A 20904-nucleotide genomic window follows, 5' to 3' on the forward strand; every position below is an offset into this window, starting at 1 on the left:
CCAGAACCTCCTTGCAGCCCAACTAGTAAACTATTAGTCTTGAGTAATATTCAAATCTTCTAAAAAAAAAAAGTGAATTTAAGGTTAACTACAAACCCATTATTAAAAATGTATGCAATTAATCTATACATGTTTCACTTTTTGATAATTACTAAAACATTAACTTTTCCATGATCTAATTGATGCACCTGTAAACAAACTAAAAGACAAATTCTGAAAGCCTTTTATTCTTTTCAGATCCTCCAAGTTTAAAACATGAACTTTAGAAATCATACAAAACAGCAAAACTCACAATACAACCATTTAGTACTGGACATTAAAACAGAAGATGACTTCAGATCGGTATTTACACTTTTAGTTTCACTTTAGATTTAGGGCACTGTGGTGAGAGCAATACATACCATCTGTAAATGTATATCTGCTTTTATTACAAACTAAGGAGATCTTTGTTTACTGAACAGTATGTACAAGAACCCAACCTCTTCACCCCGACATGGAAAAACTGCATAGATTCTCCAAAGACCTACGTGTGAGATGACAGCCGTCATTTGTTTTGTGGGTTACCGTGGTGATCCTTTAACATGATTAAGGATGAAACGAACCTCTGAGGAAATATCCAGGACTGAACGGCACAGCGTCACCTTTCCAGTCGCACTTTCCCGTTAAAATTTTCTCGCAACAAACCGCAACTCCGTTTACCGTTTATTTCCCCCCACCAAGTTGCAGTCGCGAAATTAAATTTGCTCAACCGCTTATCAAAACTAATAAGAGGTTTGTCTACAGACTCTTGGAGCGCCACACAGTCGGACAACCAGTGAGCTGTTGATCGTCACTCAGTGAGCAAATATCTTGAATACTAAAAACTTCACAGTAAGAAGGAAATCCAGTTACACTCCGATAAATCCCCGTAAACAAACATCAGTTTCTGAGACATAACCGACTTGATAGCGGACGCTCTGTTCTTACGCAGACGTAACGATCGATCGAAAGGATGCAATAAAACTGATAAATGATAGGACACTATATCCTCAATGACAACAAAAATCCAGCTTCAGGAGTATCACAGCTTCTCTACTGTAAAACAAACTCTCACAATGGACTAAAAAACATTTTTAATCCGTATTAGTTTGATGGATCAATTTGGAGCACTCCATAATAAACAATGACTAATAAAATCATGCATCTGTAAAAAATATAATGGCTAAACTTGTTTGATGTGTCCCAAGTTACACAAAATTAAAACATCACCAAAGAACGTCCACACTGTACACAAACTATATTACACCATGTCAGAGCCTTTGCATATACTTTTTTCCTTTTAAATCAATACGAGTTCGGCTGTTTTGAATATTTAAAAAATACTCTCAAATAATCATCTATCAGATCCCTTAAACAGCAAGAAACAAAAGCAGAAAACTCGACAGCTTCACATATTTACACACAAATATGATACACGTTTTTTTATACACATATAAACCAGTCTGGCAGTCAAACAATCAGTCATACTGGAGAAAAAATATTCTGTTCGTTTGGGTTTGTGACAGAGGGCAGGAGCATGACGGTTAAGGCAATCTTGCAGAACGGATGATGAAGGTGTGAGTCAGATTAAAGGGACCGTCAGAAAACCAACTACAGCAGAAATCACCAACACTAATTTGTAAGGACACAGGATGGCTTTCAGCAGGAGGAGTTCACAGCTCCCCTCGGCGTCGCTCACTTATTGAGAAGCATCTTTGCGAAGTCTGAATTTGACAAAGACCTCGGCTCTCCGGCCGCGGCGCTGCCCGTTGGCGGTGGCGGCGCTCCCTCGGCTGCGGTCCCATTCTCCACTTTGCCTGGAGGCGCCGGTTGACGGTGCAAAGAGCGAGGGAGTAAAGAAAGCTGGGTGCGTCCTCGCCCTCTCCTGGAACAGGAAACCCGTAATCACTTTTAGGAGCGGTAACGACAGCAACGTGCTGGAAATGCAGAAGAGATGTTGGTGAACTTACGATCCGTAAACCTGACGAGGCATTATGTCTCCCATGGGTCTGCTGGAGCCAGGCTTGTCTGTCAGGCTTTTGCGTGGGGGGTTGCTAATGGCAACGGAGACTTTGTTGCCCTCCACATCGATGCCGTCTAGTTTCAGCACCGCCTGAGACGCCTGCGTTTCATTTGCAAACTCCACATATGCCAGACCCTGTACAGAGAGGTCAGTGCATCACAAACAGTTCTATTTATATTTTAATTCTTCTGGCTTCTTTTACAGGATCTTGACAAAATATTCACAGCCACTGACCATTTCCACAATTTATGACATCATAACCTCAAACTTCAATGCAATTTAATCTGTATTAATGTGATAGACAAACACAAAGTAGCACATAGCTTTTTGTCCTACATTCCTGAGGCAGAAAACTAATACTTCAGGGAATTGCTGCACAAAACTGTTTACATCAGAGTATACGCATTTATGTGTGATATCGGCCTAGTCAAGACTGAAAATCTAATCTAGACATGTGGCAACACTTAAAGTCTGCTGTTCACAGTTACTGATCTGTAAAGTCTGAAATCGCACACGCAATTTAGTTAAGATAAGAAATGCGTCAAACTCCTCGAGGAACACTGAAGTTTGCAGTTGTAACGCATCAAAAATGTGGACAAGTTCAAAGGGAGTGAATACTTCTGCAAGAAACTGAATCCCTCACCTTAGGTTTCCCTGAGCGGTACGTGACGAGGCGAACATCTCTGATGCTGCCGTGAGGTTTGCAGATCTCCGCCAGTTGCTCTTTAGTGCAGGAGAACGGCAACCCAGAGATGAAGATTTTGTGTTTCTCCATCGATGTGTTGTACTTAAACACCTGCAGAGAAAATCATTGTGAAAATATGATAAGTCTCCCCTCCCTATTTAAACAGTAAACAATTGGGGAGTAATTTCAAGGTACAGCAACATTTTGACATGTACACTAAGTAGTAGGATTTTGTTCATCAAAATAATGAAATTCATTCATATGAATTTTCAGTGACTGGCTGAACTGTGCCCAATGAAAATTAAGGATTTTTGAAACCGAATTTGTTGTCTAAGGGACTTTTAAGATTTAAGTGTTGTTGCATTTTCACCAAGTTTTAATCAACTTTTAGCAACACAGGAAATTAACTCTTTAGTCCATTATGTCAAAAGCTGTTCCAAGTTTCTGCTGTTTTATTTTTAACATAAAAATCAAAACGGGAGAAAAACAAAAATAAATATGACCCAGGAAGATTTACTTTCATGTCATTTTTCTAAATTAATAATTTCACATTTACATAAGGTAGTAAATGTGATCCACTCCATAAACATTGTACTGGTTAGACTTTCTAAATATGACAACATTAACACGTGTTCTAACCTTAAACTCAGGATTTTTGTTTTTGTCAACACAAGGTGACACAAACATGGGTCTGCCCTCCACCTCCTTCCTGTCCAGCTTCAGAGCGTCAGGGACCGCCGCCGCCGACTCAAACTGGACATAGCCGTAACCTCGGGAGATCCCTCTGTTGCCGGTGATCAGTTGGACCCGTCGGATCGGACCGCAGCTCTCAAAGAGTGACTTCAGCTTGGCCTCTGGGTCCTCCAGGGTGTACGCCAGGTTGCTGATGAACACGCTGCAGCTGTCGTCTCGCATCTCGCGCCGGTCGTCGTTCTGCCTCTGGGCGGCGACCGCTGCCCCCTGCCGGGCATTCCTAGCTCCACCAGACTTATTCCCAGGAGGGGCGTTCCTCACAAATAGTCCGGTCTCTGTTTCCATGTACTCGTCTGCGTTGTTGTCACCGTTCCCTCTCTGCCTTTTAGGAGCTTGTGAAATAAAAGGGGGGAGGAGGGAGGAGTCAACATTTCCCTGAATCAAAACATAAAATGTAGGGTTTTTTTTTTTAAATCACTCAAACATTTTTACCCGATTCCTCAGTCCAGTTCTCCTGATAATCATCTTGCTCTGCTTTTCTCTTCTCCCCGCCTCGACTTGTCTTCTGGGCTTTCTTCTGGGCCTTCTTTTCTGCCTTGGCCTTCCGCCGCTGCTCCATTTTCTCCTCCTCGTGACGCGCCAGGTTGGTTTCTTTCTCTGCCGCCTGACAGATGGGAAGAACACAGAAACGTTAGCCAAACACAGCCGCATGCAAACAGTGCATCAGCACGGTGTGCAGGTGCACAATAATACAGCGACACTGTAGGGCCGTCGTACGCTCCCACCTTTGCTCGCTGCTCATTTATTCTGTTCAGCCGTGTCTCTGTCTTCTGCACCGCTGTGTCCCAGTCTGCCAACGTACCTGAATTAGAACACATCATGTGAACAATCTATGAGTGTGGAGTCAAGCTGCAATCTAATGTGAAAACATTTTCAAAACGCAGAAAAGCTTTTGAAAAGCAGCTGCTACACCAAGTGAAGTTTGAAAAGAAGAAGTAAGCAGGACATTGCTTCCACCGGCTAAAGTCAGGTTGAGGCCGACATGCATGGTGACTGTTAGGCCTCTGGGAAAATCTGCAGAATGTGAACTCCAACATATTTAAGTAAATAGAAATTTCTAATATTCAGCACATTTGAACTTTGCAGCAAACATATTAAGATGGTTCAAAATTTTAGGAGCCTGGAAAACTGCTGCATATGTACAGTGCTTATGACTTGCTTTGTGGTTAAAAGTTTATATGAAGCCATTTAAACAAAATAAATAAGTGTTATCAAGTTTAAGCAGACTGATGTTTTCCCTATCCTTAAATAAATAAAGGTGCGTTTCAACTAGGGATGTGCAATATACATACAGGCACTAAGGTCGGTATCAGTCCAATAAATAAAAAAAAATGTCTCCTCTACCATGTAAAAGGTTCTTTATTTCTCTGTTCTTTTTTATTCCAGGATGAAACTCACCTTCTACCCTCTCAAAGGAGAGCAGGACTTCACAGACGTGTTCTGGGTAATCTGAGGTGCACTGAACCGCTCTGTGGAGAGCCTTCCTGCAGTGAGTCATGTCTCCATAAGCTCTATGGGTTAGAAAGGAGAAAAAAAAATGTTTGGGGAATTAGTTTTTAAAGCATTTCTGTGTCATTTTAAAATAAAGTTTCCCTCTTTTAGAGTCCATCTGACAAACCTTTCAAGGTTGTAGTACTCCAACCACATGTTGGCGTATTTGGCGTTCCCTTTAGTCATGATGTTATCCCACACTTCTCTTGCTTTCTGCATGTTCTTGCAGTGGTGGGCCTGGTGGGCAAAGAAGGTAAAAGATGAGACAAATCCAGCTTTTCTTGTTCTATATCCTAAAAGGGCAGAATACATTACATACTTATAATGCTGAGCATTATTTTGAATTGATTAGAAACAAGTCCTCCACAATCTACACATTGCATTTTAGTAGCTTTCACTGCACTGATTTCATGTAGCTTAAAGATTTTTGATGAAAATCATTTGTTAAATCCCCGTTTTGCATTGATAAACATCCTATAATTACAACAGGACTTGCTCTCTCTCTAAAAAAAAAAAAATTTGTCAGAGGGTTTGCCTACCTCTATCCGAGCCCAAATCTGCATAATGGCACAAGATGGATCTCCACTTTCACCAAACCCTGAGGTTACAAAACATTTAGAGAGACATCAAAATAAAGCTGATGGCAAGAGTGAGTTCAGAGAAATGAGTCTCTACAAGGCTAATGATTCAGATCAATCATCCACTGCTGCCATATTCTTGTTGCGGTGGAGGGATTGCTGCAAAGTCAAGAACACGGTGCGTAACCTCGTTTAGGTAAACAACGTTACCATCTGGCATTTCGAAACTATCTCGCATTGTATTATAAGTAGCATCATATTGGAGTATGTTTCCAATTTGGATTAATGTGGTCACATATTTCTGTTTAGAAATTTGATCTGAACTCACGTTTATTTATTTCAAATACAATGTACAAAAATACGTTTGCCTTGTAAAGATCCTTGACATCACATTGTGAATTTGCATGAGAAATACACAGAACTGAACTGAATCAAAGTAAAGCTGATTTAAAAAACAAAAACAAAAATCTGATTCAGAGAAATTCACCCACGTTCTTCAACATCTTGCTTCAGGTAGTCTAGGGATCGAGAGAAGGCAGCGCGTAGCTCTTCTAGCTCTTTACTGGATTCTAGAGAACAGAAACGCAACGCCATCAGTAAACGGTTAATCCAAGATTCACTTATGGTGCAGAACTGCTCCCACCTTTACTGAAGTCCACTCGTCTCCTCAGGTAGTCAAGGTATGCCTGCCATATGTCTACATAATCCGTCGCTTGAATGAAACCTGCATTCAGCGCCTTTTCAAAAACATCTGTGCAGAAGGACAAAATGAGATCCGACACACTGTCAAGGTAACACGATGCTTCTACAAAGAAACAGCAATATTAAAAACATGCATCAACATGCTGCTGAGGCGTGACTTCAGCTGTTACCTGACACACTCTGATGGTCGGCCCCATGCCTCTCCAGAGCCTGCAGGTAGCTCTTCCACAGACTCATGGTCCAGGGACAGTTCCTGACGGCTCGCTCATGAGTGGACAGGACCAAATCCTTGATCTTCAACTGGCGATCCTAAAAAAAATGAAAAAAAGCAAAAGATGTGAGGATTTCTGCCAAATCTACTAAAGAACAACAAGCAAGATGTGTCGTTTTACACTTTAGGCTCGTGCTATAGCAAACATCTTCCCACTAACACATAAGACAACCAAACATTTTAAAATTGCAATATCTTAGGGGATCTTAGACATGAAATTCAAGGGAATACAATTAAAACCAGTCAAATCTCTTTTACTTTTTGCTGTCAATGGTTGCAGATTTAATAATACAATTTCTTATGGTTAAACTAAAAAAACCTTTAAAATAAGAATAAGCCGCATCTCTCTGAAACAGAAATATCATATAAAGATGAAGACACGTAACAGTAGTACCCACTAAAACCAGCCTCTCACTCCAAGGAATGCTGTTTGTGAGCATAAACTTTCCCAGTAAAAAAAAAAAATGTTCTAGTTTTTACGTTGTATGTGTCAATACAAACACATTTGATTTTATGATTTAATTACTAAACTGAATGTTAAAAGCTCACTTTGTATTTTTTGTCTCTCTTCAACAACATATCCAGCAACAGCATGAAATGTCTTTTTAGATCTAAACTGCAGGTTATTGAGAGAAAACCAAATGTAAATGGACTTTTTGTTTGTTTTTATTCATTGCCGGTATTACTAATTCACTGAATGGCTCAGTAGCATGAGGCATTCCTGTACGACAGTTTGGAGAAAAGAAGTGCTGACTCAGAACAATGTTCTCCAGAGTAGCACCACTGGTCAACAGAGGAGCAGAAATTAAAACATATGCATAAATGATGACAGGTTTTTAGTTTTCTCAATTACAAGATTTCTCACAAGTGGTCATTCATCACTGTGGTGGATTACAGGGAGAACGGGTTCATAACGGCAGGCCTAAAAATCACAGATTACGGTGTCGGTGTGTTAAGTCTCCAGGCTGTTGCACTCGCACAACATTTTTACCGACTTCCTCCTCCTCACTGAACAAGTCGTCTTACCTGAATCTCCCCTTGTGAACTTTCACAAATGTTCAACATTTACGTCTGAGTTGCTGTTTTGCTGGTAATCTTCAACTAAACAGGCTTCTACAAAGCAAAAAATGAAATCTGATTGACAGAACACGATAGTGTCAGTCACTGACCAATACTTACAAGATATGTGGTGTATTTAGTCCACATGTCTGGTACCAGGCAGTTCTCAGCCAGAGCCCGTTCAAATGTTATCTGGACGCGTGCCGGGTCGCCCTCCTTCAGTTCAAAATCAATGTAGGCTTGATATTCGGCCAGTTTGGGAGGTTCGGCTACCAGCTGCAGGAAGACAAGCGCAGGCGAGATATTATGTACTGGTTGCAAAACCTGTGCATGTGATTAAAAGAAACTGAAGACAGCAAATCGAAAACATGATCAGTGGGTTACCAGAGTCTCTTCGTAAGATTTGCACTTTTCCTTCTGCTGCAAAGCCTTTCTGTACAGATGGATGACCGTCTCGGGGACTCCGTTTTCTGACCACTCCTCGTACTCTGCATAGGTGGTTTCCATGTCTGCAGAGCCACAAAACATTGCTAAACATTGTGGAGCAATGCTAACAAGGATGCCTGCTTAAGAACCGATCCGTTTTGAGAGAAGGAACCACATTTGAAACGATCAGTAACTTAACATACGTCTAACTTAGCCTACAACAAACTGAAGAATGTGTCATCTTGTTAGTATTAATATCTAAATGATGTAATTAGGTCTTTCAGAAAGGCCATGACACAACAGGAATCCCTCCCAGTTTACAGCAATCCATCTGGACGGAGGAGTCGCCATGCTCACCCATTAAGGGAACGGCCAGCTGGCGGCGAAACAGCGTATGAATCCGCTCGAGCTGAGCGGAGAGCAGCTCCTGCTCCTCGCGGCTGGGAATCTTGCCAGGGGGAGGCTGAGACAGAGGCAGCAGAGAAAACGATACTGAAATGTGGAGACTGCTAAAAATGAGAGGAATTAGTTTCAGCGTTGACACAGCAGATAGAACGGTAATTATCCATTAAATGGCAAGAGATGCCACATGCATCCACTCATGCATGTGGATGTTGAATATTGAGTCAGTGTGTGAAAACACACACCTGCACTGTGGACAAAACCGCGTTCTCAAACTCTCTGTACGCCTCCCACAGCGTCTGTCCCTTGGTCATGTGAAGCCCCACCGCCGTCACCGCTCTCTCAAAGATGGACCTCACCTTATCTATCCCACCTGGTGACCCCATGCCACCAATAGAGTACTGGGCATATTCGAGCCAAATATCTGGACCTGCAAAAAAAACAAAAAAACAACAACAACATAATTAAACTTCAAACTCATGTAAATAGCCAAACATCAAACGAAACAGTCTCCGTGGAGAAGGCCCACTCACAGATGTAGTCTTTCACGGCTCTCTCAAACAGCTCATACACTTTCTCTCGATTTGAATCCTCCTCAGTCAGGCGGATCTCATCTTTGAGCCAGTCAAGCCAGATCTCTGGAGGGTTTGAAAAATAAAACGTTTTAGTTGCAGCTCGTTTAGAAATCCTGACCTCTGAGCTGGAACAGACAAACAAACCTTCAGTTAGAGGGAAAAGTTCGCTCATCTTCTGTCTTGCCTTTCGCAGGCGGAAAAGTTCTCCCTCCTGCTTGAGGAGTTTGATAAGATCCACGTGACAGTTGTAGTCGAAGGCGTTGATCGACAGCTGCAACAATTCATAAAAACAAGTGTGATAAAGTTTGACGAGAACTTAAGACAAGCGCCATGAAGCTAAAATAAGTTTCATGTTCAAGCTCGTATTGTTGACTTTTGAAGAAAAAAGAATGTGAAGCTGGTTGTTTTTGCCTTAAATGTCTGCAGGATTTTCCTTTACTCTGACTCATGAGTATTTCTATAAACAGCACATTTAGTCACTCACTTTCCTTCTTTCCAACTAGAGCTCAACAATCTTTAGATCTTCCAGACATCATGTCAAAGCTCCTCCAGCTGTTTGGGGTCTGAGACATCCTTTAGAAACTTTTTCTGAAATAAATTTGCTTTCCAGATAAATTTTTTCCTTTGTGCAATCCCTATGTTTTGTAGCTCTTTAATGAAAAGCACAGAAATACAGCCACAGCTATCTCTAGGTGTATGAAGAAATATGAGTAAAGTGCTGTTTCCCCTCTCTTGAGTTTTCACAAATCTTTCATTTCTACATTTTCTGGTAGTCTTTATGACACTTTATTACAAAAATATTTACCTCAAATTCCACATATGCAGAGAGAGACTGAGCAGTGTTAGTGTAGTTTCTTCGATTGATAGATTTCTGGGGTGTGAACAAACTTAGATCAGTTTAATTTTAATACAATTTAATGGTACAATCTGGAACACAGTAGCTTTATTTTCTTTTCAAGGACGAAAAGAATCGATGTTTTAATGATTATACAGTCATGGCCAAATGTTTTGAGAATGATTCAAATGTTAATATTTACAAAGTCTACTGCTTCAGTTTTTATAACGGCAATTTGCATATACTCCAGAATGTTATAAAGAGTGATCAGCGTAACAGCAATTAATTGCAAAGTCAATATTTGCCTAGAAAATGAACTTTATCCCCCAAAACACATTTCAACTTCATTGCAGCCCTTCCTTAAAAGGACCAGCTAACATTGTTTCAGTGATTGCTCCATTAACACAGGGGTGGGTGGTGATGAGGACAGGGCTGGAGATCAATCTGTCATGATTAAGTAAGAATGACACCACTGGACACTTTAAAAAGAGGCTGGTGCTTGGCATCATTGTTTCTCTTCTGTGAACCATGGTTACCTCGAAAGAAACACGTGCAGTCATCATTGCACTGCACAAAAATGGCCTAACAGGAAAGAAAATCGCAGCTAGAAAGATTGCACCTCAGTCAACAATCTATCGCATCATCAAGAACTTCAAGGAGAGAGGTTCCATTGTTGCCAAAAAGGCTCCAGGGCGCCCAAGAAAGACCAGCAAGCGCCAGGACCGTCTCTTAAAAGTGTTTCAGCTGCGGGATCGGGCTACCAGCAGTGCAGAGCTTGCTCAGGAATGGCAGCAGGCAGGTGTGAGTGCATCTGCACGCACTGTGAGGCGGAGACTCTTGGAGCAAGGCCTGGTCTCAAGGAGGGCAGCAAAGAAGCCACTTCTCTCCAGGAAAAACATCAGGGACAGACTGATATTCTGCAAAAGGTACAGGGAGTGGACTGCTGAGGACTGGGGTAAAGTCATTTTCTCTGATGAATCCCCTTTCCGATTGTTTGGGACATCTGGAAAACAGCTTGTTCAGAGAAGACAAGGTGAGCGCTACCACCAGTCTTGTCTCATGCCAACTGTAAAGCATCCTGAAACCATTCATGTGTGGGGTTGCTTCTCAGCCAAGGGAGTCGGCTCTCTCACAGTCTTGCCTAAAAACACAGCCATGAATAAAGAATGGTACCAGAATGTCCTCCGAGAGCAACTTCTCCCAACCGTCCAAGAACAGTTTGGTGATGAACAATGCCTTTTCCAGCATGATGGAGCACCTTGCCATAAAGCAAAGGTGATATCTAACTGGCTCAGGGAACAAAACATAGAGATTTTGGGTCGATGGCCTGGAAACTCCCCTGATCTTAATCCCATTGAAAACTTGTGGTCAATCATCAAGAGACGGGTGGACAAACGAAAACCTAGGAATTCTGACAAAATGCAAGCATTGATTGTGCAAGAATGGACTGCTATCAGTCAGGATTTGGTCCAGAAATTGATTGAGAGCATGCCAAGGAGAATTGCAGAGGTCCTGAAGAAGAGGGGTCAACACTGCAAATATTGACTTGCTGCATTAACTCATTCTAACTGTCATTAAAAGCTTTTGTTACTCATAATATGATTGCAATTGTATTTCTGTATGTGATGACAACATCTGACATACACACATGAAAACCAGAGGGCAGCAGATCATGTGAAAATATAATATTTGTGTCATTCTCAATACTTTTGGCCATGACTGTACATGTAAGCCAGATAAAGTCTCACAGATACACCACACAGCGCAATAAAGTAGACATGATTAAGATTTGGATGCTGTTTTACTGATATCCTGTTGTCCTATTTATTAGTAATTATGGTTATGGTTATATCCTATGATGTATTTACAGAATATACATGAGAGGTAATTATATGTTTTATGTTTTAATGCTGCTGTCTTAACATAAAGTTCGTGTTGAACTATGTCTAATTCAGTCCAGTCTATCAAATTGGAAGCTGAACAACATAATTATTACTGCCGCCTCTCTCCATTTAATGAATTGAGCAGTCAGTTCATTTTAAACAATATTTGATGTGATTCTGCTTCTTACTGTGACTCCATCGTGTGTAGTAAAGAGGCGGGTGATGTACGACAGGCTGTTAGCATCACAGATTAGCGCTAGCTAATCACGGCGTGTAAACTACGACACATCTAATGCGGCCGTTTAAACGTTTTAATAGTCGCTAAAACTTCCAGATCTGTTTTATTTAATTCATATCAGCTCAGCGTTTGCTACAGTTTCCCCCCTGGTGGTAAACTGCGTTCACCACTCATTCATTCTCCTTCGGTGCTCGGCTAGCGGCGGTTAGCCGAGCAGCTTGGCAGCGCTGCTATTCAGTTACCTGCTCCTCCAATCGCTGGATCTCAGCTTCATTTTCCTTCTCGTCCTCAGATGAGTCGTCCTCTTCGTCTTCGGAGTTTTCCACACCCATGCCCTCCTCTTCGTCCGATTCCATCTCCCTTTCCTCCATCCCTGCTTCTTCCTCCTCCATATCTTGCAACTGCGTTTGCTCTGCGTTGCTTGGCGCTGCCATGTTGGAAAGGCTGAGGCGACACGAAGATGAGAAGCGGCCTGTATGGCAGGCTGTTGTAGTATAGAATTAACCCACACGGCTGGTTATTTTAGGTCAGGGATTTGCAACCTTTACGACTCAAAGAGCCATTTAAGCCCCACAAACACATTATCTTTTAAATAAAAACAAATGATAATTTTTTTTTAAAGAGGCCTATTTCTAGGTTTTTAAATAAAGATTAAGAAAAAACTTTTGACATTGTTCCGTGTTGATATTTGTGGTACATTACGTTCAAAAATGGCAAGAAAAATAGAAAAGGTATTACTGGTAATTAATGTCATTCAGTTGTGGATCTGTGTTCAGATTAATATTAAAATCCCCTTTTTGTCCATGTGACGTTTAACTTTTGAGATTTAAAGCACAACATAAAACAAGAAAACGTGTACTTCTAGGTCTTTAAAATAATGATTGTATTGAAAATAAAAATAAGTAAAAATAATAATAATAATAATAATAATAATAATAATAATAATAATAATAATAATAATAATAATTGTTTAACACTTTTCTATTTCTAGTTTTATTTTTTGTATTCTGGATAAGTGTTGTAAATATTCATAATTCTGTTTTCACAGCATAACATTGATTTTGTTTGGGTGAAGGCCGTCAATGGTTGTATTTGTGAAAAGAGTATATCAAAACATTTGTTCACATTTTGTTCATTCACACACAAAGATATGTTTTAAAGAGCTGTGTATGAGAGACTGATTTTCAGAGGAGTGATTAGCCGATGTTAGGTGGTAAAAATCAATAGAAGAAGTTAGTCAAAGTATTAATATTCTTTTTATATGGCTTTACTTACATCCGTAATAGATGTAAGTAAAGCCATATATGGATTTACATATATCCGTAATTTCAAAAAGGAAGATAACGGCGTGCTATTCTTGAATTAAAAAGTTCTGCGTAGTTTTTATTCTATTACATATTTCTCATCATGCCCAGTCACATTTCACTTGGAGGGTCGGTCTAGCGGGGGTCCTAAAGAATTACCATTACATTAACTACGCTTTCAAAACGTCAGCTACTCCTTTAACTACAGCTCGGACTGTGGTGCAATTATATGTCACCTCAGCCTACCATACACCGTTCATGAGACCAACAACGTTTAGTCTACAGTTGGCCGGTAGAGGGCGTTCTCCTGATACCAAACTCATACCCACTTGTTTGTCAACAAAGAAGCCGTAGTTTCTCGTGCCTGCTAGTTCACTTCCGTTGGCAGTCAAAGATGGCGGCGGTCTCTTTACGAAACTCCGGGTCTTTGCTGTCATTATTCAGCAAAAGTTTCTTCCGACCGGAGCTCAACGCTCTTTGCTCCTATCACAAAAAGGTAACCGACTGAACCGTTCTGGCTGCTAACCATTTTATTTTTGAGTAGAGGAAATGTGCTATGTTCTCCTTTAGAAGTCAAAAACAGATCACCTCACGCAGGTTTACCTTTCCTAAAGGTGGTGGATCATTACGAAAACCCGAGAAACGTGGGCTCACTGGACAAGAACAAGAAGAGCGTGGGGACAGGGTTGGTGGGTGCACCAGCCTGCGGGGATGTTATGAAACTTCAGGTGAGCTGGAGCTGCACAGGACCGCTGCTAGGACTTCAACCCTACAGGTGTGTTGCTGACGGTTTGCGTCTTGTGTTGCTCCAGATCCAAGTAGATGAAAACGGCAAGATCGTGGATGCAAAGTTCAAAACATTTGGCTGCGGATCAGCCATCGCCTCCAGCTCTCTTGCGACCGAGTGGGTGAAGGGGAAGTCGGTAGGAACAGCACTGTCATATTGATTGATTTAAATGTAGAGGACCAGATTGATCTAATTCCACCCTGCAGGTTGATGAAGCTCTCAAGATCAAGAACACAGACATTGCCAAAGAACTCTGCCTTCCTCCAGTCAAACTTCATTGCTCTAGTAAGTTAAAACTGTAGAGACAATTTACCCCACATTTGAGTATCTTTTAATCAACTGTTTGCACCGGGACTGTGAAATGTTTTCCTACTCCTTGATGATTATCACATTTTTGCCACCTGCATCTCTCAATGTTTTTATTTGGATTTTATGTGGTGGACCAACACAAAGTGGTACGTAGTAGTGAAGTGGAAGGACACAGGATTTGTGGAACTTAGAATAAAAATCTGAAGTGTGGCATGCATATGCCTTTGTAGGCCGGGCTTATTCTTTTTCTGTAAACAGCTTTGTAAATCATCCTTCACATCCCTAGTTGGGTTTAGGTCTGGTCTTTAACTGGAACATTCTATCACACGAATATCCTTCGATCTAAGCCTTTCCATTGTAGCATTGGTTGTATGTTTATGGTTGTTGTCATGCTGGAAGCAGGATCTTCACCCCAGTCTCAAGTGCCTTGCAGGCTTTAACAGGTTTTCTTCCAGAGTTCAACCTGTACTTGGCGTAAGCCATCTTCCCATCAACATGTTTCACCGTGGTAACCAGGTGTTTGTTGTTACTTCTCTAACACTCTTAGTGCGTAGCATTGCTTGACTAGCGCATGTGTCAAACTCAAGGCCCATGGGCCAAATCCGGCCCACCATAATGTTTTATGTGGCCCTCTAGATTCTAGACTAAACACTAAGTGCGCTTAAATGTTATCTTTTAAATTAAATCAATGCCGTTTTTATTTGTTTACTTCCAAACTATATCAACCAGTCCCTCCAGTTTCTTGAGAATTATCGTGGAAATTTATGCAAAATCAATAAATCCTAGCACTTTTTTGTTAACAGTGACTTTCTTCTTAACAGGTCTGTGGACTGCAAGGATAATAATTGCCATGTCTGTATACTCTTCCACCTTTAACCTAACTCTGCTTTAAACTCTTCCACAACTTTAACCTTTGACTGTTCTGCTCTTTCACTAGGTCTTCATAATAGGGTTTGTTCTCCAATAAGAGAACAGCTGTCAGAGAACAGCTGGATTTATACTGAGACTAAATCACTTAGTCAGACCCTGCAAAGTGGGCTGAATACAACTCCATGCCACACCTTTCAGATTCTTCTAATAAACTTGAAACACGTATCAGTTCCTTCCACTTTACAATCATTTTCTACATTGTGCTGATCGATCACATATTCACTGCCAAATAAAATCCAGTGAAGTTAACTTTTAACTGAAAAAGTTAAAGGTCCTGTTATTGCAGCTGTAACTTGTGTATAGAAATAATTCATTCACTCTTGGCCAGGCTCTACTTTCAGACCAGATTATGGAAGATTATTTACACCTTGGCCTTAAGGCTGCAAACATTGTGACAGAAATTCTTGACTTTATTTTAGCTATGTAAACTAGATGCATTTTAAAAGTAGATTAGTTAATTTTTTAAACTTAATGTTTTGTTAGTGTTTCGATTTCTGCCTCAATCTGGCAAAACGGTATTAGAAACTGTTCAGGACTAGTAATTTAAACTTTCTTGTTGGCAAGGATTTATAACTTTATTACACTTCTAATCTCTTTAAATACCTTAATTAGATTTTTTTTAAGTACCAAATTTTAAGGTAACTCTCCAAATATGACTAAATGTTGTCCTTTTCTGCTGTTAATGTGGAATTTCGTATTTGTGATGATATGTAAACAGATTATATGAACAGATTATATGTTTTAGAATGTTGTGTTTTATAGTTCAGTTTTGTGTTGCTGGTCACCGTGTTTCTGAATCTCCTCCATTCCTTCTTCCTCAGTGCTTGCAGAAGACGCCATTAAAGCGGCGCTGTCGGACTACAGACTAAAACAAGAGGAGAAAAAATAGGACTGTGCCAAAGCCAGCAGTTGATAAGCTACGACGTACCGACCATACTGAAATATTTCATCAATATCAGGATGACAAACATCTCTCGGCAGAGCTGTCAGCGTCAGTGACTGAGTCGTTTCTTCAGGGAGCATTAAATAAAGTTTAGCTGCCTTTTTCTGAATACATTTGTTTATTCATTTGGATTCAAATGATCAGAAGTGCTGATGATTTGAAAAGCTTTGAGTCTCAAGTTGAATATTTGACATCTACGGTCTTTATTGTGCAGCCCGGACTGTTCTCCTGCTCTTGCACACGACAATAAAAAAAAAATAAGATCTTTAATAAACCAAGAGCAAAATGAAAATGATTTGCATGTGTTTGTCTTTATTTGTTTTGGCTTTGTGATTTTATTTGGCATAAAGTTTCATTATAGAAAACAAAACTTGTGCAAGACCATTCGCACATGTTGAAATAAACGATTCAACCTCCTCGGTGTGTCCGCTGCTTTCATCCAACAGATCGCTCGTTTGCCGGCGCCACTCTCTGCTGGCGCACCAGAACCTTTCTCAGCAGGGTTAGCACTGCCAGCATCACAAGAACCAGAAGCACACACAGCAGGGCGAGCAGAGAGACGATCACCTTCGAGTCGCTGTGGGGGGACTGCTGGGGATTCACAGGAGGGACGGTCTCCTCTCTGTTGGTGGACAGTCCTGACTGTGTCCCAGCAGGAGAGGACACATTGCCTTGAGGGTAGGGAGATGTCATGTTTTCTCTGCATCCCTGGTCCTTTGGAAAAGATGTAGTTTTCAGGTCAGTGGGAGTGGCTGATGGAGACATGTTGAAGGATAAACACTCCTCATAGGTCAGAGTCTCGAAGGAGTAGGGTAAAACCCGAGCATCCTGGAGGTTTTGTTCGTTTGTGACAATGGCTTCTTTCAACCTTTTCCACTGCAAATCATCCCCGTTTTCATATGAACCTGGATCTGATGTTCTCACTGCCTCCACAGAAGCGACGACGGGCAGGTGCATCTTCTCATTTGGCTTTAGGACACGTGGACAGATGGACACAATGGAGAGATTGAGCAGCAGGCGATGAGCGAGGTGGACCGGCTCTTTGCACACCAGATCTGTAGCCATCTTCAGTCTGCCGCTCAGCAGCCAGCGGTACAGATACAAGATGTCGCACTCGCACACCCACAGGTTGTTGGTTAGGTCCACGGACCTGAGGCGTGGCAGGCTGTCGAAGGTGTTTTCAGGCACTGAGCGCAGGCAGTTGCTGTTGATCTGCAGGACCTGCAGGTTGACCAGGGCGGCGAGGGAGGGAAGATCCAGAGAGGAGATGCAGTTTTCCGACAGGTCCAAATGTGTCAGCGATGGCGGGAGACTCGGGGGGAGGCTGGTGAGCTTGTTCCCCTTCAGTGTCAGGAGCTGCAGCTTTTTCAGACCCAGCAGCGCTCCGGGCTGGATGGCACGGATTCGGTTGTCCTCCAGATGGAGGCGGGTTAGGTTCCTCAGCTGCCTGAGGACTCCTGACGTGATGTAAGTGATGCGGTTCTCCTGCAGCAGCAGGGACTCCAGGCTGGGGGGCAAGCCGCGGGGGAAGCGGGCCAGCAGGTTGTGGCTGAGGCTGAGCTCCTGCAGGCCGGAGAAGGCCTGGAGAAGGTGGTCCACGTTGCAGAGCTGGTTTCTGGCCATGGACAGAGCGGAAGTGCTGAGAGGGACCGAGCGGGGCAGCGACCTGAGACCCAGAGACTCGCACAGGACCAGAAAACCCGGGCCAGGACAGCAGCAGCCAGGGGGACACGGGGACATGGTGAGGGAGGCCAGGGGCCAGACGAAGAGAGCGAGGAGGACATCACATCTGTACCACAGCATGACTCACTGTGAAGGACGAGGAGCTAATTAGACACATGCAACAGTTTTCATTACTACTTTATGAGTCATCTAAAGTTTTAATTTATGTCTTATTAAGAACTATTGTTTACATTTGATACTGTTGGATCCTCTCGCTCCAACTTTCAAAGACCCAGCTTGTTGATTATTGGGCAGCCTTTCATTATTCTTGACTGTCTATCAAAGTTGGCTCCTTCAACCAGATCTCCTTGGATCGTTAATAATTTTATTTAAGCATTTATTTATTTAAGCGTTATTAATTTTATTTAATCTGTCACTTCTCCGTGACAGATTGCCTGGAAATGTAACAGTTAGAGAACGAATCCAGTTGGTTGACATCTGGTGACTGTATGATGATAGTCTGAGGATCCCTTCCTTCCTCATCAATTATTCACTCAAGGAGGCAGTGAGAGGAAGGAAAGGGGAAATGTCCTGTCAGAGTTTTAAAGTCCTGCCACTCATCATGAGCAGGTTACATCAAACTTACAGTTTGATGTAACCTGGAGAAGTGCAGCTCCTCCAGAGTCACCATCAGCCTTCCAACTTTGTCTATGACCTGTCCGCTGTGTTCCTTGGTCTCTATTTACCAATAAGGCGACGTCTTTATTTGGGGATCAACGTGGAACACAAATGCACAAATGAGATTGTTGGAAAAATATTTTTTCTTCTTCCGCAGTTAAGCGCTGCTTTGAGTTGGCCTACCACGACAAATCCTGATAAAATGTGTTAGAGTTGGTGCTGGTAACATGATCTAATATGAAAACATCAAAGAGACTCTATTCTAGTCTGACACAAGTCAGTCCTGAACATTTGTCTTTCTGCTGCAAACAGAGTGTCAACCTGAACGCCTGCCTCTCTAAGAAACGGAAGAACAGCCACTGCAGGCAGGAGACATTTGACCTCAGGGTTTTCTCACCTAGCAGAGTTTCCAGCTGGCTGACTTTGCAACATGGAGATAATACTATAATATCTGAATGTTAATCTAAAAACAATAAACTTTTCTATTTAGAAAAGTTTTAGAAAACATTTAGAAAAGTTTATACAAATTAAAGCAAAGCAAGCTGTTTTTATGGAAAGTTACTCCTGAAACTATATTTTACTGCCAGGGTATAATTTATACTCCAGATGCTGTTTTTCAACAGATATAACTCTAATGCGTAATTTAAAAAATAAGCATTTAATTCACCACTGTGCAGAAAGTTGGTTTGAATCTTTGCATCACAGATACTAAAGTAAATGTCCCTCCACCTGCAGCAGCTTTGTTACAGACAGAACTATGAACTCCTGACTCATCCATTGTTGGTTCTGCTTTCCCTCTTTCAGATCATGCACCGTGCTTAAATTCAGATTTACAGTCACAAAATGTAGCAGTTCACCACCTCTTTCCAAAAAGCATCGTTGACTTTTTTCAGCCTATGAATTAATTTTAAAAAAGTTTAATATATCACTGAAATATAGATGCATAGTGATTGACCAATTTTTTTCTTTTCACAATCTGGCAACTCACAACTTTATTTTATTTAATTACTTTAATCTGTTTAATAGAGACAGAGGCCCAATTTTTGAGACGTTCAATCACAAAGTCAAATTTCTTTTAAGTCATGTTTGATAAGTATAGCATTTTTATATCAACTGAAGATAACATAATCACTTGATTGTGCTATAATATGACTCTACATGGCTTTGATTGACCATAATGCTACCCCTTTAGCTAAATTCTGGCTGAACTTACCATTATCCTGCTTTGGGATTATTTGCTCCTCTGTAGAGATGGTCAGGGGTCTGTGATCCTCGGTCTTTAAAGACGACCACTGCTGCTCCAAATTCCAGGCGGACTCTCATCAAAGTTTCACGAGCGCCTCCAGGTGCTCTGTTACCTCTTCTAGATCCTCCTCACCATGCACATTGATTGAGCAGTCCTATTGTTTGTCAGAGCCAGCTACCGACACAAAAACAATCAGTTTTAGAAAGGAATAGAAAGGTCTATGTGTCTCAGGTGTTCTCTGTAGCTGAGGTCTCTGCAGGCCAGGTTCGTTAAAAATCCAACACACTGACTCTCATGAGCGGGGCTCTTAACAAGAGAAGGTTTCTGTGTTTCCTGCTACCTGATGGGAGGAGTGAAAGTGAAGGGGGAGTACTTTCTCGAATTATTTAGAGCGTTGCTGGCTAAAGAGCAGGGAATCTGACCCGTGGGTTCTGTCAGGGCTCACGTTTCCTGCCAACCTGGCTGCTTTTGATTGTGTGCTGTCACCTTACTTTTGATCTCTGATGTTTTAACTTGCTCATGATTCAGATCAGATTTACTTTCAGCCTTATTTAACCATAGTTTATTTAAATCAGACGTAATTCCAAGTTTCACCATTTTTCACAAAGAAAAATGGTGAAACTTGCAGGGGGGAAAAAAAGAAAAGGAAAAGTCAGTGCTTGAATTAGTCACACGGGGGCAGTATTTATTTTCTTCTTTTTTAAAAATCCATTTAAGTTCAGAACAACAATTCAGTAGTCAAAAACACAACTCAAAAACTTCCTGGTGCATTATTAGGAAAAGCCTTTAAGACAGAAAAAAATGCAGCATTACCAGTCATCCACCATACTTTTATTTTTTAAATAATGATGGTTGTGGAGACTTGGTGGCCCTGAGTTTTTGCTTAACTTTGTGATTTATTTACCATCCTATTTACCATTTATTTACCATCCATATGTAATTACATGGTGACCGGAGAGCCTCTGGTCCAGATTGTGTTGTTTATTACAATTACAGTTATTTTAACTCTTTATAATGATTGCTCTGACCATACGCATCGTCCAGTTAGGGTAAACGGCTCTTTTCTTGTGACAGTTTTGTGACTCATGAAGCTCAACAGTAATTTG

General features: G+C 41.4%; 3 protein-coding genes across 3 annotated transcripts; 1 reads left to right on the top strand and 2 right to left on the bottom strand.

Moving 5' to 3' along the window:
• Positions 1–200: 200 nt before the first annotated feature.
• Positions 201–12398, bottom strand: sart3 (squamous cell carcinoma antigen recognized by T cells 3). Its single transcript, XM_005794995.2, has 19 exons — positions 12182–12398; positions 9128–9254; positions 8942–9046; positions 8654–8838; positions 8364–8469; positions 7965–8089; positions 7701–7856; positions 6421–6559; positions 6192–6299; positions 6040–6117; positions 5510–5568; positions 5098–5207; positions 4878–4990; positions 4205–4281; positions 3912–4083; positions 3366–3811; positions 2685–2837; positions 1989–2176; positions 201–1903 (listed from the first exon to the last, which is right to left on the bottom strand). The coding sequence occupies exons 1-19, from the start codon at positions 12371–12373 to the stop codon at positions 1714–1716; spliced, it is 2829 nt and encodes a 942-aa protein (XP_005795052.1). The 5' UTR covers positions 12374–12398; the 3' UTR covers positions 201–1713.
• Positions 12399–13601: 1203 nt separating this feature from the next.
• iscu (iron-sulfur cluster assembly enzyme) lies at positions 13602–16499 on the top strand. The gene is made up of 5 exons (XM_005795099.3): positions 13602–13739; positions 13858–13971; positions 14056–14166; positions 14237–14315; positions 16091–16499. Exons 1-5 carry the CDS (start codon positions 13638–13640, stop codon positions 16156–16158), a joined length of 474 nt encoding a protein of 157 aa, XP_005795156.1. The 5' UTR covers positions 13602–13637; the 3' UTR covers positions 16159–16499.
• A 121-nt stretch (positions 16500–16620) lies between these two features.
• LOC102224540 (leucine-rich repeat transmembrane protein FLRT3-like) lies at positions 16621–20039 on the bottom strand. Its single transcript, XM_005795100.2, has 2 exons — positions 19766–20039; positions 16621–18021 (listed from the first exon to the last, which is right to left on the bottom strand). Exon 2 carries the CDS (start codon positions 18013–18015, stop codon positions 16648–16650), a length of 1368 nt encoding a protein of 455 aa, XP_005795157.1. The 5' UTR covers positions 18016–18021; positions 19766–20039; the 3' UTR covers positions 16621–16647.
• Positions 20040–20904: the final 865 nt, after the last annotated feature.

This window comes from Xiphophorus maculatus, chromosome 12 (genome assembly GCF_002775205.1).
Source record: "Xiphophorus maculatus strain JP 163 A chromosome 12, X_maculatus-5.0-male, whole genome shotgun sequence".
NCBI lineage: Eukaryota > Metazoa > Chordata > Actinopteri > Cyprinodontiformes > Poeciliidae > Xiphophorus > Xiphophorus maculatus.